The 18,341-nt window shown below is 39.2% G+C and overlaps 1 protein-coding gene across 1 annotated transcript in view; it reads right to left on the bottom strand.

Moving 5' to 3' along the window:
- Positions 1-2,244: 2,244 nt before the first annotated feature.
- SUGCT (succinyl-CoA:glutarate-CoA transferase) overlaps positions 2,245-18,341 on the bottom strand; it is a 333,906-nt gene continuing 317,809 nt past the window's right edge. Inside the window, exon 13 of the mRNA XM_010581786.1 lies at positions 2,245-2,408. Coding sequence (XP_010580088.1) covers positions 2,245-2,408 — 164 coding nt within the window. The remainder of the gene's footprint in view (positions 2,409-18,341) is intronic.

Genomic DNA, 18,341 nt, shown 5'->3' with positions numbered 1-18,341 from the left:
TTAGGCATTTGACAGTCAACAGAGCAGAGAGGAAAACACTTAAAAAAGAAAAAGAAAGGGAAACACTGTTTGCGTGTGAACTCTGCACAAAATATGTTACGGAGTTAATAGCCCAGTATTCAGCTGATTTAAACAGTATTGTTACGTTAAAGTCAAACAAGCTCTGCCAATTTACTGTCGCTAAGGATGTGGTGATTAGCTATTTCCATTTTTGGAAAAGCACAGAAAAAAAAGAATTTTTTAGAAAACCTTGATCAAAACTGAAGATTATTTTACTATATCTTATGTATGTGATTCTTAGAAATGGGAAGAAAAGAGCCCTTAACAAAGTAAAACCAGCAAATTTATTTGTGAATGTTATCTGACAGTGCTAAATAGTTTTCATTAGTAAACAAAGTTCAGTTCAATACCAGATTATCCATTTTATGTGAAGCTGAATTTAAATTGCTGCTTTTCTCATTAAAAAAGGGATGTTCCCCTTAGATTAAAAGGGAGGTGGACTATATCAAAACCTATTCCAATCCAGTTTCAATTCTTCCCCTATGGTGTCCCTATTCTCAATTCAGACTTATTTCTATATTTATTTAAGAAGTCATTCTTCCAGGATCTCATGATGTCTTTAGCACATGGATGGAGTATGGAGTTTGGTGCCAGGAATGCAGTGCAAGAGAAAAAAAAAAAAAGGAAAAAAAAAAGGAGATGATCTGAAAAAAAGAACACAAAAACACAGAGAAAACAAGCAAACAAATGAACCAAAACACACTGGGCTTCAAAAATGAGCAACCACAGTGGGGTTCCACTGCAATTTGATTATGTAATAACCTCTTTTCTTCCCCCAGAAGGTGATACAGAGTTGTGAAGTTCAAATGTAATACAGAGGATGTTGTTTGTTAGAGTGGAAACAAAGCAACAAGCTAGTTATAATGCCAGGCCTGTTTCCGATACTTTGAGATAAATACGGATGTTATGTGTTGAGTGTCAATTTGAGTTAGTTTTATTTAGTTCTAGGAATAGAAAGGCTTTGCCTCACTCCCAGGGTGCACACAACAAAGGTTAGACCCTTGCCATACGCCGAGTTTACTTTAGCTGTAAATTATATACAGCAATAGAGGAGCATGGCATATCTTCTGTGAGTGAAGTACTGCAAAATTAGTTTGTAGAGAAGAAATGGCTCTTCTTTAATCTTTTCCTTACTATTTGCCATGGATCAAATTCTTCCACCCTCTTGCAATGCATGGTGCCTTACTCTTAAAAGTGACCCTACTGCAGGATATGGTATTACTAAATCTGAGGAAGGTTTGTCAACTCTCACTGTGTTTTAATCATGGGGGTGGGACTGAGTCAAAAGTTTTGCACAGATTTTAACCTGTGTTTTCTTCATAGCGAAAGGTGCTTTGGATGGCAACTAGACTCAGAGATAGGGATGAGTACCTACCCACAGAACCAGACTGAGAAGTCTGGCAAGTTCTGGTATTTGACATTCAGCATGTGGTTTTGTGTGGATCAGTGTTTAATTAACAGTACTCTGGGCCTTTCTGAATAAAATTACAAAAGACTATTCAATCATAGTTTGTCTCTCAACCAGTCTTGGAATAGGCTTGTTTCATAACTGAAGAACTGCGCTAATTTCAGCTTATTTCTGCTAACACACTGGGATTGTCATGACCATGAAATGTAATAAAGACATATTGGTAATTGGGAATACCAGGGAACAGAAGTGAGTTTTGCAATGGTTACTCTACCCATGATTTAAAATAGAGATGAACAAAGAGTTCATGATTGATAATTCCGTTCAAAATCAATCAGATCAACCACCAATTTGTACATAAATGATTTTCTACTAAAATAATTGTACAAGGCAGCTTTCTGCAAATGGAGAGTCTAGTGTACAGATTTTTAAGGTTCTGCTTCTTTTCACTAACATTATGTCTTTCTGGGGACAAACATTTAGGCAATTACTGTAATTATGATAAGAACTCCATTTCCCATATGAAGTACAGAAAATGAGTAGCCACACAGGACTGTATAATTACATTTACCACCCTCCCTCCCAAGAAAATCTTTCACTCAGACAGTATGAGATTGTTTATTTGATACATCAGTGTTAAAATCATACAAACACACATGGAAGAAAATTAGGAATTAAATTATGTCTTCTCTTTGAGTCCCATTAGGGGAGCTGAAGGGAGCAAAGAGAGGACAAAGTAGTGTGAACTCAGTGTGAAGGAATGTAGCTAATGTTCCTTATCTGACCTCATGCTGAGCCACAGCACCAGTGCGGAGCAGTTCTTCTATGGCATCATCCTCATACCCCAGCATGCCCTTCAGTATCTCCACTGTATGCTGTCCAACAAGCGGAGGTGGTTTCGGATGTGACACAGCAAATTCACTGTATCTGACACCTGGTCCTGTAAAAAAAGCAGATGGGAGGGAAATTATTTTCAAAAGTTACTGCCCATATTTATATTGAAGTGTCTGTGTTAGTTTAAAGGAAGCATCTAATTTTCACAGCAGTCTTACCACAGTCCTTATCGCAGAAATGCTATATTCTGGAATTATAGACTAAAAAAAAATCCCAGTTCACAATAATGTATGAATAAGGCAGTTTTAAGTAGTTCACCCAAACGCAGAATTGCTGAATATTCACCCAACGTTAAAAAGTCTTCCTATTGTTCCCAGTGGTATGTATATTGGGGTGCTCTGAGTCATACATATCACATCACAGGTCTACCACTCTCTGCTACTTGAACAACACAGGCAATGCCCAGCCCACGCAACAGGATGTGGTGCAGAAATCTCCACACTGTCTACAACAGGAGGCAGCACAAGCACAAGAGCGCAATGAAATGTCATGTTAACACACTGTTACCGATGTTGGAGCAGCACACCGGATGATGGGAAGCACCATCTCCAGTTAGCAACAGCTCAAGTACCTCTGCAGAGTGCTCCATTATCCTGCAGTGATGTAAGACTGACATCACGCACAACAATAATATTCCCCAGCTTGGTTTACATTTTCAATGAAAAATATAGGTAGCAGCAGCCGTAAGAAAATCAACAATGGTTTATTTACCCTGGCAAGAATAATTTCAAAGGTGGATGTCACTTAGGGAAGCTGGCAATGATACGAAGACTTTAATGTCTATTGCAGGAAGTCAGGTCTCACTTTTTACCAATCCTCTAGTGAACTGAACAGAGGTTTCAGTGTAGTTCCCTGCAGACAGGTAGCTGTACTATTACTACCAGTTTCAGAAGACAGAATGAGCTACAAATTTACTCTGGGATCAAAACTGAGGTATGCACTCAGCGTATGCATAGAAAGACTAAGTGTTTTATAGAGAAATAGTGGACAGTAATTTCTCAAATTGTCAGTTGAAACCTTTTCTTTAATACAAAATTCGACAACCTTTGATGCTTTGGACAATTGGCAGAAGGATTCCTCTATTCATAGTTATGGTCTTTATTATATCATCAAAAAGAATTTACAGAAAAAGTTATACGTAGTTATGTCTTTGCCTATGACACTACAGCTTTACTCAGAAATGCAAAGAAATATATAGAGCATTTTAATAGGTGGAACAGTCTTTGACGTATTTCTGAAGACACAGAATATTATCCAGCAAGGGAAGTGAACCACAGCAAGAAGTCATCCTATAAGGGCAGGAGTAGGGAAGTTCACTACTTGAAGTTACTACTTATTTAAGGAGAGATGCTGACAAAGGTCATGCAGCATGCCAAAATGCCATTTTTTCAACAGTCATCATTGACTGTAATCAAATGGTTAATATGGTAAAGGTATCCACCTCCAAGCAGGACAAAATAAGATAAAGGATGCTTAGAAAAAGAGGGTTTTTTCAAGCTGATTTTGTACATTCCTGATGAGTATGCTGCTGGAAGAGGGCAGGTACAGTTCCTCTTTTTAAAAAGGAGAGGAGGTAGAATTGGGAAATTGCAGACCAAACCATTTAACTTCAAGTTCCATTAAATACTGGAACAAATAATCACAATGAAAGTACTGAGGAGATGAGTAACAGCCAGCATGTATCTATTAAGAACAAATAGCATACGCTTGATCTCTTGTCTTTCTACCAGGAGAAGGGCTGGAGGTGAGATACATCCCATCTAACTTTAGATGCCAATAGCCTAGATATAGATGTTTAGTTGCTTAGACTCCCTTTGGAATCACTGCAGATGAAAAGACAAACTTACAGTGTAGTTCTTCTAAGACACTGGTAAATGACTAAACCTGGCCAGATGAATTGTGATCACCTATGTTCCTCCATAAAGGAGAGGGTAGACAAGTACCTTATATGCAGACCTCTACCACCCAGACATCTGAAGTCAGGTGAGATGACCCTCCAACCACTAGGATTCCAGATCAAGGTTTGACTTTCAGGAAGAAAGTTCTCTGCTATTTTCCATAAACTCACTAAAGAAACATGGCCTAGGTAAATCTGAAGCCAGGTACAATACTGAGAGGGAAATCATATTCAGAGAATTACTACCTGGGATCTTCTAAAACAGAAGAAAGTTTCAAGTGAGCTCCAGAGGAATCTGTTCAGGATGAAGCACTAATCAATATATTTTTACTGGGTTGGCTGATGGAACTCAGATCATACCTGCTCAGGTTTCTGAGGACTTCAGAAGCTAAAACTGACTGTGAAGCAGATTTCACAATGACCTGGCTACACTGGAGAAATGGTCTGATAAAACAGGATGAAATTTAATAATGTCAAAGGGAAGGAATTACATTTAATTATATAAATACAGGGCAGGGGACAAATAGCAAGGTAGGAATAGCTAAGGGTTATTCTAGATCACAAAGTGAAGATGAGTCAACAACATCATGCTGTTGCGAAAAAGAAAAGCGTCCTACAGGGATGTACAAACAAGAGAGAAGTCTGCAGGACACATGAAATAATCTTTTTGCTTTAGTTAGAGCTGGCAGGTCACAGCTGGAGCAGTGTCTGGTGTGGGGCCCCCACTGCACAGCCATCTGGAACACCTGAAGATGTTCTACAGGACAGCAACCAAAATGATCAGAGAAAAGATGACAGACTGAACCAAGCGGGATTGTGGACCTAAAGAGAAAGGCCAGCAAAAAAGACCTTCAAAATTGTCTTCAAAAAATGTAAAAAATAACCACCACCACAAAAACGCCAAACCCCGCAAAAATCCATGTGACCTTTCTGCAAGGAGGAAGTAAATCCTTTTTCATGTCCTTTCATTCATGATGAATGAGAAAGAATTGATTTAAATTGCAACAAAGGAAAGTGAAGTTAAGTACTAGAAAATAAACTTTTATAATGGTAGGGGTAGCAAAATGCTTAAACAGGCCATGCAAGGAGGCTGCAGAGTTCTTACCAATCAGGTCTTCAGGAACAAGAATTATTCTAGCATAGCTGATTCTGCTGGGACTTGCTGATGGATTAGATGATCTCCCACAGTCCCTTTCACCCACTAATATTCATGAAAGCTAAGAAACAGCTCACATATATTAATTCCTCTTCCTAGGACTGACTGAGGGCTGAACTGGCACTAGTGCAAGCCACAGAAATGATCTATCCATGCCAACTGAAATGCTTCTGAAGATAATTTCAGAGCAAAAATGCCCCTTAGAGATTTATGAGTCTAGAAATTCAACGTAGCCACAAAACTATTGGGCAATTTCTATTAAAAAATATAATAATATATAGATATAAAGCAATCTTATTTCAGGTGTCTGTATCTGAGAACTCTTTATACCGAAAAATCAGCAGACCCTCAAAGGAACTAGTTTAGTAGCTATACACTTTTCACTTGCTTGTGCAAATTTTTGCTAGTATAAAAATTGCATATCTCAAACCCTGGGAGTTTTTGCAGTGATATCAAGAGACACAGAATAAAACCTCTAATGAGAGAAAAACAAAATTGACATTAAGTGTACAACAGGCATAGAATGCTTCACACTTCCCAAAGAAATTAATCTTACAAACTAGAGCATGCTAGAAAATTGCACAGCAATTATAAAACCAGTGTCTTCCTTGAGCTTTTATTGTTTGATGCATAATTCATCACGCTACTTTTCACTTTGATAGAGTTATAAAGTTATCTACATTCATTCAAAGGAGCTACTTGCTAATGATCCATCATTAACAATTCTCTGTTCTTTCCTTGTGTAACTTCTACTTGGCTTCTGTGTCAATTAGGAGGGTGCAAAGCTTGCCAGTCAGGCTTCAGCAATCCCACGCTCCTACCGAACAACGCTCCCGGAGAGCAACCAGCAGAATGCTATGCAAATGCTAATTAAACACAACTCCCTTATGAGGAAACCATCCCCTGAGGCAGAGAGAGGTGAACTGCTTTAATTAAGGCCAGAAGCATTTGCATGTGGGTGAGTTACAGAGAGCCTTGCAGATGAAAACAGGCCTTTGCTGGGGTAGAAGCAGGGTTACTCGTTGGAGGAGGTAAGACAGCAGTCACCTGTGCATCCTGGCTGTAAGCAGGGCCCTATACTCAATTCAGCCATGGAGTTAAAGGGACACATATGATCACCTGAAAAAATCAATGAAGGAATGAGTGCTAGCTGTGATTTACCTTTGTCCTGTTCAATTAAAAAAAGCCTGTTTCTCTTTTTGCTTCGATTATCATTGCCAGTAAACCAAAGAGCTCTTTCACCACATTTAAATTCTAGGCTAAACTTCTTCTATTACTATTATAATTTTGACTTTGGCACATTACTAAAATACATGCCGTGCACACCACATAATGTACAAGAGCTAATAGTGCAACAATAAATCAAAATTTATATCAGTAACAATCACAATGACAACTGTACCAAGACATCTTGAAGACTTCCCCTGTACTTGAACTCAACATCGTCATAATAAATTGTATTTCTTTGGTGCCTATCCACTATAGTATTGCTAGGCATCAAACTGAGCTACTAGGTCAAGACGTACTAAACATATTAAAGCAAAAGACAAAAATGAGATAAAACCTCTGAAACAGGCCCACAGGAAGGGCCCTGCAAGAATGAAATGCCTTTGAACATTTACTTTAAACAGGTGAAACATGCGGCAGTCTTTGCAGTGTGTCACTGGGCATTGCTGAGATTTGGGGCTGCAGAAGCAAAGTCAGTTTTACTCTAAAAGTAGCAGAAATTAAAGTTGAATTTGAATAATATTAAAGGTGCAAAGCACAGTATATAAAAGTGGATAATGGTTATAAACTTTGCTTTGTCCTGACAAATAGCAGTCCTGCAGCATTGTGCAGCAGTCACCGGATAACACTTTTTCTACAGCACAGGTTGGAGCATATTGAAACAATCTAACTCTCAAACTATGTAGAGGGAATCAGACCTGGGGACAGCCAAGCTCAGGGAAAATTCATGATTAGTTATTATTCAAGTGGGACAAGGAAAAGAAAGGGGAAGTTTGAGCTAATGTATGTGTATACATATCATCTACATTCGCAAAAAAGAGCAATGAGAAACCCAACACTACTTGTTAGTTAGCTCTACCCTAGCTCTCAGTGTAGCTTATATACATGTAGGAATCGCATGAAAACAAACCAAACACTTGTGCCTCTTCCAATAACATGGTGTTGCTACATAACAGTTTTGCAATTCCAATGAAATATCAACAGTCAACAGTGATGGCCCAGAGCCAATACATTCGCACCCAGATCCCATATACACTACAGGTCAAGTGTGTGGAGCATGCAATTGGCTGGTTATGAAACTGGCCTAAAGGAGGATCGGCAGGAAACAAGCAGTAACTTTTAAGGCAATGAAAAGGAAAACAATACAGAATAAGTCAGCAAGAAGGGCTTCATGGCTGCCATGAAGGATATTTGGACATTAGAAGTGATGTGTGCAGGGATATGTTACCAGGAGTAGACCAGGGACACTTCATTTTGAGTGTCTGGTCTCTTCCCCTTGGTCCCAGACGTGACTTCCATCAATCTGTTATTCACAGCTGAGAAGATGGGGTGCCCGAGCACACAGTACAGCTCAGCTGGGCTACACTGCCTTTACACCAGGCTTCTTCCCCTTGATGAAACACAAAGTAGAAAGTACACGCAGGCAAAAAAGCTCATTAAAAAGACCTGCTAGTATGAGTACTGCACACAGGCTTCAAGGAAATCTCCAGAATAAATAATCTGCTCCATCTTAACTGGGGAAATCCCACATTTTTTTCTATTTCTTGCCACAGATTTGAAAGTTTCAGAGCTCAGGGGACTTTTCAGGAATCTAATTGCTGGGAAAGATCCTTTCCTTTTGCATTACATTAGAGCTGGTGATTTACCTTTCATGAACAATCTGTAATAGATTTGAGAAAAAGCAATTAAGGAGATAATATTCAAAAACTTGCTCCTTCTTCCCTCGCTGCAGCTTCCATTTCCTTCCCCACTTACAGCACAGCCACACAAAGTGTTCACTTGGCATCCAGGACAGCTGAGAGGGTGGAAAACTTTGGCAGGATGAGTAGGAATGAGTAACTGAGAACATAGAGGATGGACAAACTTTTCCAAATGATAATTAAAAAAAGTATACTTTGTTCTAGATGTCATACAAACACAGATACAAATAAATTAGTATATAGTAGTAGTAAACAGTAAAATCAGTAGGGCAGTAAATAGTATCAATACTAGAAATATCTACAAGCCAGCTGTTTACCTTTTCTCATTTGGCCAATGCTGACTGCCACGGGAGAGCCATGAGGACCATCCAACATCACAAGAGTTGAGAATGTAAAAACTGACATATTGTGAGGGAAGTTGACAGACAGAGCATAAATGTAGTTTATGTGTGATAGCCACAGATGGGTGTCTAAAAATCAGGCCACTTTTAAACCCACACTTAGGCATTCAAAGCATCCATTACATAATTCTTAAACCCTTTGCAAAGTACAGGTAAGAAAGTACTTTTATAAATGAAGCTGCACATATAGAAATGCATTAAAAAACATCTTATGTATTTCCTACCAACCAACATCCTGTATATAATCAGTGTAAATACCACTCAACATTTATATAAAGCCTTACATTTTCAAAGTGTCACCATACTAACTGTACCTAATTAATCTTGCATGACTGCTGGAGTAAAGGAAATCATTTATCAGTCACTCTGGTTGCATATTTGAGAGTAATCCTGCATAATTACATCATTTGAATAATGCAATTTTGCAAGAGGACTCTTGGCACCAAAAAGCTTTAAGAAAGTTGCAGTAAGGTGGTGTCTACTGCTTCCCACATGTATCACCTCACAATGCTGAAAATTTGGCCTAACTTTTTGTGCAGACTCACATGGTCCCACTCCTTCCTGAAACCCAAAAGACCATAAGAAAAGATTCAAAGAAAGACAGGAAGGAAAACGACTAGTAAGAATACCCAGAGGTAGCAATTTTAAAGAACCGTAAATTCCCTGGGTAATAATCTGTAGCTCCATTTCCTAAGGAAACAAGTTTATGTCTCTGTGCTGTCTTTCTAATCATCTGTTTGTCTGCCTTGTCCCCACCACACACAGTAACTTCTGAACCTGTCAATCTTGACGAAAGTGTAGAAATCCCAAGGAAAATTAAGTTCTTACCAGTGTTGTGAAAACTAGCAACTGCTGAAGGACAGACACCCAAATTACTGCCCTGATGACATTAAAAAAACCCAAAGAACTCAGCTGTTATATATTCTGTTTGGCTGCAAATGGCTCACCAGTAAGTACAGACACAGCTCTGCAAGGGTCACCTAGCATATACTGTCCTTCACAGGGGAGACAAGGCATAAAGGATATGAGAAAAGTTCAGGTTATCGTAAGGATTACATATAAGGTTTATAAAGGCTGCAAGTCTGAAGGAAAACAATATTTAGTTCCAGTGTTCATGAAACAACTTCTTCTAGGCATCTTTTCTACAGTATTGTGGAAGGTGTATTCAGGCTGTGCAAGCCCAAGGCAAGGAAGTTAGAGACTTCTAGTTCAACATAAATTGCTCTTGAAGGAAGGAGCTGAAGAACTAGATGGCAAAGAAGAGTAACTGGGAGAAGCCCTGCAAAACTCTAAAAGGAAAAACCTACAGAGGCAAGCCAAAACTACTGAAAACCCGAGCTAAAAATGTAATTTGTCTCAGGTCATAATCTAATCAATACAAAACTCGATATATAATCCCACTACAGGATGCGGGTTAACCACAGGATGTGTACCTAATGCAGAAATTACGGGGTGAGGCTGAAAGGCTTTTGCCACACAGGAGGTCAGACTATATGAGCATAATGGTTGTTTCTGGGCATAAAACATATGAGTTTCGGAAATGCCCATAACCAAAACTGTTTCCACACAACAGGGCTGGGGTTAAGATGGCCTACCTGAACCTCCTCTGATACTTAGCCATATACTGTTTCATGTAGACATCTTTACTGTAAATCCAAAGGTCTTAATTACTCTATCTTAAGGAGAGTAATTAGTGAGAAGTGTGCTCCGAGTATGGAACAAGAAAAATCAAAATGCTACCTGAAATGAGCCTCTTGTAAGGACAGAGAATTGCCTAGTTGCAACACACTCACATGATCCTGGAAGCTGAATCATGCCCCCAGCTGCGCAGGAAGGCAAGAAGCTCCTCGGGGCCCTCCTGCTGAGCCTGGTGAAAACTATTGCCAAGTCCCATGCCTTGTGGTTAGTGTGACCCTGCATGTTGGAATAAGATACACCAGCCAACCCAAAAGTGTCTGTATCTCCTCAGTACACCAATTTGTCCTTTCCTGTGTCCCGTCTCCAGCTATAAGTTAGATTCTTTGGCTCTTCAGAGACCCCAAAAGTAATCCTCTTGGCCAGCTGTGCATCATCAGAGTGGGAGCAGATGAGCTCTTCCTTGCAGATGAGCTCTTCCTTACTCTTTAGGCAACCAGCTGAAGCCTGGATACCTGAAGTTGATTCTAGTCTCTTAATTCAGGGATGCAAGACAATGCATGCTGAAGAACATACACAGCCTGAACGTAAGGCAGGGTATAATTTTCTCTCTAATCTCTTACTCGCTAAAGCGGCACTTTTTTCAGCGCAGGAGGCTTTAAGCTTTTTCCAAACAACTGGTAAAAATAACTAAAAATTAAAAACCTTTGGGCCTTTTTTTTAACACAAATTTGAAAGAATATTCAAAACATTCTCCTAAGCCACTTCTGAAAATGTGTTTATCACTCCAAACACCCTGACAATGTTCACAAGTCTGATCTTCCAGCCCCTAGGGAGCATTTTTCTGTGGCCTGTCCTGAAGTCTTTGTCTCGTTATTGCTGTACCCTTCTGTAAGCATGGACATCAGAACAGGCCACAGATTATTGCACAGAATAAAAAGCATTTTTCTATGTCCCCTTTTTATACCTCTAAAGAGCGGACCAGCTCTTTTCAGTATGCCTTGTAATGGGAATTCATGTTAAGATAATTATCTGTGATGGCTCCAATCATGCTTCTCTAAGTCTCTTTTCAAAACCAGAGGTGTCTGTTCCACAGGTCTACCTGGCATTCCTGTTTGATGCTATTAAACCCCACTGTAACAGCTCCTTTGGCAGCAATAGTTGGTAGCCAGAATAGAGAGTGAGCTGGGTGGCAAATCGTTCATGACAGAAGCAGTCTATCACATTGCTCTGCTTTAGTTCCCTAACCTCACTACAACCCATCTGTATATTAGTACAGATGATTTATTCATTTATTTAGGATGATTAATGTCTTACAACATCCATCTTAGCCTGTTAAGAAAAAGAAACTGAGAAATGAAAGCCTTCTTCAGTCCACCTGTAGCAGAACTATTTTCAATCACTTCTTAAGACTTTTACATTGACTAATTTTTCCTTGACAATCCCTGGTTTTGGCCAAAGGATTAAGTCTCAGAAGGGGTGTATTGTTATAAAAGGGCAAAGATTAGACATGTAGCTAGATGTCAAATCATGTGTCTGCCATGTGCTGTGTGCATATTGCCATGCACATTTATTCTACACGTCTTTAGACTGTTCCTCTGTGGCCACAACACATAGGCATATTAACCTTCACATTTGGAAAATTCAGCAGTCGGTCAATACTTTCTTGCCTAGTTAGTGACCCACACCAAGTAAGTATCTGCTGAGTGAGTATTAAAATAATGGAAAAAGCCATCAGCTGCAGCACAGCCAAGGAAATTCTGGTGGTTGAAATTCTGCAGCACAGACAACAGCCAGGTAACTCTATGTTTGAGCACCATGGAAATATTTGGAACTCGATTCTCAAGCAAGGCATCTGTGATTAAGTAGGGCTGAGCACTACGCACAGCCTGATCATTCTTCCAAAAGCTCTCCCACTCCACCCTCCATTTACTTCTGCTGTCCCTTGTGCAGCAGAATGAGGCCAGTTCCAGTGCACAGGGACTTTCCCTGGCAAAGGAAGATGGGAAGGGATTTGATACTTTGTTTTGGATTACTTGAAGAACTGCAAATTACATTTTTAGCTCTTTTTGGGTAAGGTGCCCAGACTCCTTGAGGCATAGGCTACTAAAAATGCTGGCTGAGTTTCAAAAAGCACTGTGCAATCTGGGATGACTCTGTTTTTGAGTGTCATACTTGAGACATCTTTAAAGGGGCCCAGTTTCCAGAAAAAGCTGAGGACATCTGAAAATCTTTCTCTTTCAGGATGTCTCAATTTGACTATGCAGAGACATCTGGTATTCAAAGTAGACAAGAAGAGCGAGTATCCCTTCATTGAGCAGAGGAAAGTAAAACTCTAGACATATAACTCCTTTTAGCCACTTCTTTTTTCCTATTTCCTATTTAAAAGCAATCATCAGGTTAATCTTAAGTTCTTTAAAGGGAAACAGTGCTTCAGTTGGAGTCTGGGAGTGGGACTAGAGAGAGGGCATGCTGCAGATTAGACTGCTTTTTTCCACCGATTTATAAGTAACAATTTGATCAATTCTATCTCAGTGTGAAGGACTGGGAACAGCTTTTTGGCTTTCCATTGTCTGCTGCCAATCCCTGACATGTGATACTCAGCTCATCGACTTGAAAATATCAAAGCAGTATGGGGCAGGAGAAACAGCCGTTTCAAACCAAGCAGCCTTCAGTTTGGTTTTTGGTTGTGCGGGCATGCCGATGAGAGCGTGTGTATGTCAGTTAAGTATAGGCTGGTTCTGTATCTAAGTTCTTGTGGTTTCTAACATTTGCCAGCCTTTACTCCGTCAGAAGAGATTTCAGTGTTGCATTCTACCCTACAATGGGCAAAAGAGTCAGAAATCATCTCTCCTCGCCCACAAAGATTAGAGTAGGATTAAGAAACAGAAATTTAAGTCAGACACACCCATGAAGAGGAATGAGGCACAAAGTTAGGAAGCCATCCAAAGCTCGGTTGCCTATCCCCTTACTAAACTAAACTAAAGAGTCTCTTTTTGCTCAAGAAGACAGCTGAAAAGCTGGTGAACAAAAATTAAAATCAGATTGAAACCAGCCATGCCTAAGCAATATCCCATCTTAAATGTGCACAGATCAGTTTCATTAAAATATTTCCCAATTCTCTCTTTTTCCACCTCCTAATACTTTGGCTGTTTCCTTTAGCTCCCCTTTAAACTGCAAAGCAAAATGCTTTTACTGACATGGTTTGTAATTTTGAAGTCCTAATCTTAAGCAGCAGGTGCTTAGTTTTAATGGAATTTTTCCATCCCTGAATGTCTGGGAGCATCAGTAGCACCTCCCTCCTACACAGCCCCTCACCTTTGATCCTTTGCCATTTGTACTTGTGGGTTTTCATTTACTGTATTTCTTCTGCTTTCCACAATCTGCTTTTTCACTGCAAACCCTTCGACCTCTCCTCTTCTTTCTTTTACCTCATACGATTGGCAAGTGCTGTCTCCTCAAAATCCTTATAAAATATGAAGGGCCTTGCTGCCTCTGGCCTCGCTATCTCTGCCCTCATTTTCAGCAGCGCTGTGTCTACTTTACACTGCACTGGCAATTTAAAAGGGCCTTAGAGTGGTTGTAAATATTTGCATCACAAGAACAATTATATTTTAATTGCCAGAGGTCCTAGGGCTTCTCTGCACAAAAAACCCTGGAACTAAAATAACAGTTGGTTTTACTTCATACAATTAGTTATTTTGGAGCAAGTCTGTGTGTGGGCACTTTTGTTCCATACTAGCAGGTTTTGTTTCCATTTAATTTTAGCTTTTTGGTTAATCTGATTTTAGTTAATTTTCTCTTATAATTTCCTATTTTGAGTTAATGTAAATTATTTTGTACAGGTATAAATGCAAGCAAAATCCAAGGGAAAAGCATCCACCCTCAGTTTGCAATGACATATCTAAAAGCATGAATTAAAAGTAGCTGTGTCAACTCCAGTTTGTGGAAAAAATGGGATTTACATCCTAACGCTAGAACTAGAGATGCTGTAGTAAGTGAATGTCTTCTCTGCCTTGGTGCTGGTAGATTGCTCCCAAACACAGTACAGACAGTTTAACAAAGACTAATCAGTTCTTTCTTATATCCAGGATTGCACCTCCCTAGTTTGTGCTTTAGTTAGTCTTCCAAGTGTATTTGGCTATTAAAGGATAGTTTCTTTTTATCTTCATTTGCCTTTCTATTGCTTATCAGATAGACATGCATATCGGTATATAACTCTTGCTCAAAAAGGAATGACATGCTGCAGAAATGACCATAGCCTTATTCCCTAATAACTTGACAGGAATTTGACTGAAAACTCTGCCTTTTAAAATATGAATCCACATTGTGCAGCAGTAAATCACAAGGGCTCACATAGCTTTCTCATAACTAAATTTTAATTGAGTTTTCCACCTTAACAAGGCAACCCAATTCCATAAAGTCATACCAGCCACTTCCTTAATCCACAAAGCTCAGAGGCTATCCTCTGCAGTGACAGCATGCAAAAATGTTTAATGCTAACACAAATACCTTTCATAGATTATTCTGATTCTCAGGCTGATTTCTAAGCCAGCTGTTCTCTGCCTGATTCAATGTGCAGAGTTCATTTTAAAACACAGAATATTCCCTGGTTACCTGCCATATAACTAGATCTTACAGGTGTAGGGCATGTTTGTAATGCTTGTTCATCCACTTGCAGGAAAAAAAATCATAAAATAAAATATGTTGTGTAGCTTTCCTGGATTGTAATGTTTTCTCCCCAACTTTCAGATACTGTATCAACTGAAGAATGCCAGGAATTACTTCATGCTTTATATATGTACCTGTTACAGATTATATTCATTAATTTCAAAGCCAGCTGCTATTTTTGCTTAAAGTAATCTTTGATGGTACACTATATATATATATATATATATATATATATATATATATATATATATATATATATATATGAGGAAGAACTGCTTGCTATGACATACAAATGTTTAAATCTACCTTGATTATAGATCTATTAGTCCTTTGTTCTTTTTCACGTAAGTAGCGTAACCAGCTTACTGCTCCTCCTGGGACTTATTCTCTGTATAGCAATTTTGACAAACCAGTAACACTGAATATGAAAGAAAATGATGAAAATATAAGCAACTCATCAGAAGAAACTAATAATCATCTAATAGTAAGGTCAACCACAGTACAGACTGCAGAGTTGGGAATCCAAACGGTTTATTTGGCTTCTTGCTCTATCACCAATCAACACTGTGATCACAGGCAAATCACGTTCCCTTGCCATATCCTTGTATTTCCTGTACAGTTGTGTTAGCCTTGCCTATTTAGATTCTAAAATGTTAGGGACTGGAGTCATCTCTTACTATTTGTTTATACAGTGTCTGACACAACGGGCCCCACTTTGTATTGGAATGAAATACAAATAATAATTTTCTGATATCCTGTCTCCCAGAGCTGCTTCAGAGAAGTATGAGCCACTGTCCCAAGTTATATCTGATAAATTGTGCATTACTCTGTTGTGGGAGAGATTTCTTTCTAATCCGAAATCCATCTGTCTTGCTGTGCTGCAAGTGATAGTTTCTGGGCAGAGAGCATACTAATTGCAGGATTAAACTCTTAGCTAACTCTTGGGTGGAAACCGTTTCCCATAATGTGGTAGAAAACACATGTTGGTTTCTGTCTGCAGATCCTTGAACATCACAGCCCTGATCTCAACTGAGATATTTAGGTTCGCTATTGAACTATGTCTGTGCAATATAACTCAATTAAAATGAAATAATAACTAGCTATCAAAAAGCATTATTGAGATTTTAGTGACTTCAGTACTGCTTAGCCTGGTTTAGTTCCTCTTTGAAGGCAGAGACAATCGTGCTGAATGTAATGAATTCTGCACCTTCTCCAAATAAGTAGCACATAAACTTAGAGCTGAAAAATTAACTATAGTTTTGGTGAGTGTCTTTGGATTGCTTTAATTTTACAACCACACTGAGATTTGAAATTTCTAAAATCTAAAGTACCTCTTTGTATATAACATTTTGCTATAATATCTCTCATTTCTGTGGATGTGCACATTATTTATTATTCGGTGAGGTGAATGACTGACATTATTGATGTGACACAGACCTCATTGGCAAGCTGCAAAAAACAGCTGGCCCCCAGCATCTTTTCTTCCCATAGGTCAGTAGAGGAGGTAGATACCAGACTGCCAGACACAAATGTGGAGGAAATCTTTCAGAAATTATTCTGCTTACATCTCATCTTCTTAGGGCTCTCCAGTCAAAAGCCATCTTCCTAACAAAATACTAAATTTCCCATATTGTTAAAATGTACTGAAAATGCTGGAGATAACCACACTTTTCAAGAAAAGCTAGATTGTTAGATGAAGTTGCTTGTTGTTTTAATCTAATTTTTATGGTTGTGGTTGCAGTGCAACCATGAGACATCACAGGCTGTGCCACCCAATCAGGAGCTCTCCACTATATTTGGCAATATTTGAACCAAATCCCCATGTCGGAAAGCATTAGTAAACCTAAGAGTAAAGTTAGCTGGGTGAAGGGGGTGAATGGAGCAGGGTGAGACATGCAGTGCACTAGGGCAATAGGTGCTTTTTATGCTCAGGAGTTCAGAAAATCAGATCTGTTTGGGAAAACACAACTCTGGAAGAGCATGGGATTAAGGATTCTAGAGCAGAAGCTCAGGAATCCTTAGCTTCTGCTCCCACCACCTTCTAACTCCTCTCTGCCCTTATCCTAAGGTGGCCTAACCAATCTCCTGTTACCACAGTGAGGTCTACCTTTCTAACTAAGCTATTTCCATATTTCTCTGTTTGGCACTACTCTTTGCTGTCCTTTGCCAATTAACCACACATGGGTAGACTGTCACCCTTTCACAGAGACTATAAAAGCTAACATAAAAGCACAAAAACACCGACAGTGGCTCAGTACACTAGACCGCTCTCTGACAATCGTCAAAAATAGATGCTCTTGGAGGAGTATGAGAATACAGCAGGAACATCCAATATTTCCCCACGATACTTTCCCAGCCTCTAACAATTCACCATCTAACTCCAGTATCCCACCCTCCTCTTATGCATACTCCCCTGTTCTTCCCAAATCCCTCTCCCTAGTCTCCCATTAACCAACGCCTACTCTAACATCCTGAGGATAATCACCACAAGGAACTTAATACACCATGAGATAATATATCCCTGTAGCTCAATTACTCATCAACCTTCAATGCTCTTTCTTGTTCCCAAAGCCCACAACTCCCCACGGCACTTTCCATTGAACCCTAAGCCCTATTCTCCCTCATTCCTTCTCCTACTCCTTCTCCAAAACCTTCTACTGACCTGAAATATTAAGTAATCTAAATGCTTGATATTCTTCACTATTCAGATTTTTCCAGTTCCTTCATTAATCAGTGTACTCCCTCATCTATTTCTTACATAAGCTGACCAGTTGCACATTGTACAATGAAAGCAGTGCTTGAGACAGAGGGAAAGATTAGCAAGCGCTTCTGACTAAATAGAACATATTTGCTGAATTCTTTCTCTGGATTTGTTAGATCTCTGCAGCTGGGATTTATCCTTAATGATAAGCCAAGTAACTCCACTTCGCAGCATGCACTTCAACCAACATATTTTAAGCAGGTGTGCGAAAATTCAGCAAAGCACTAATGACTCCTAGAAGTCCTAGCAGAACCTGAATTCATGCTGAAAGATGTAATGCCAATTTAATACATAGAGTGAATATCTGTAATTTCTGTGTCTGGGTTATCCAGTCATCTTAAGAGGCCAACCACAAACAAAACTAAAACCAGATTCAGATAAAGAAATCAAATAGGGTGGACTTATTTACTTTTACATTATTTAGAACTTTCAGTGGAACTATGTCATTTATGTACATGCAACAGCAATCTTAGGGTACCACACACTTCTGTACTGGATATGAGAAACAGCCTTTCTCATCAGAGAAGTCCA

Source organism: Haliaeetus leucocephalus, unplaced genomic scaffold (genome assembly GCF_000737465.1).
Source record: "Haliaeetus leucocephalus isolate CR32 unplaced genomic scaffold, Haliaeetus_leucocephalus-4.0 Scaffold808, whole genome shotgun sequence".
NCBI lineage: Eukaryota > Metazoa > Chordata > Aves > Accipitriformes > Accipitridae > Haliaeetus > Haliaeetus leucocephalus.
This window is presented reverse-complemented; position numbering and strand designations above follow the sequence as displayed.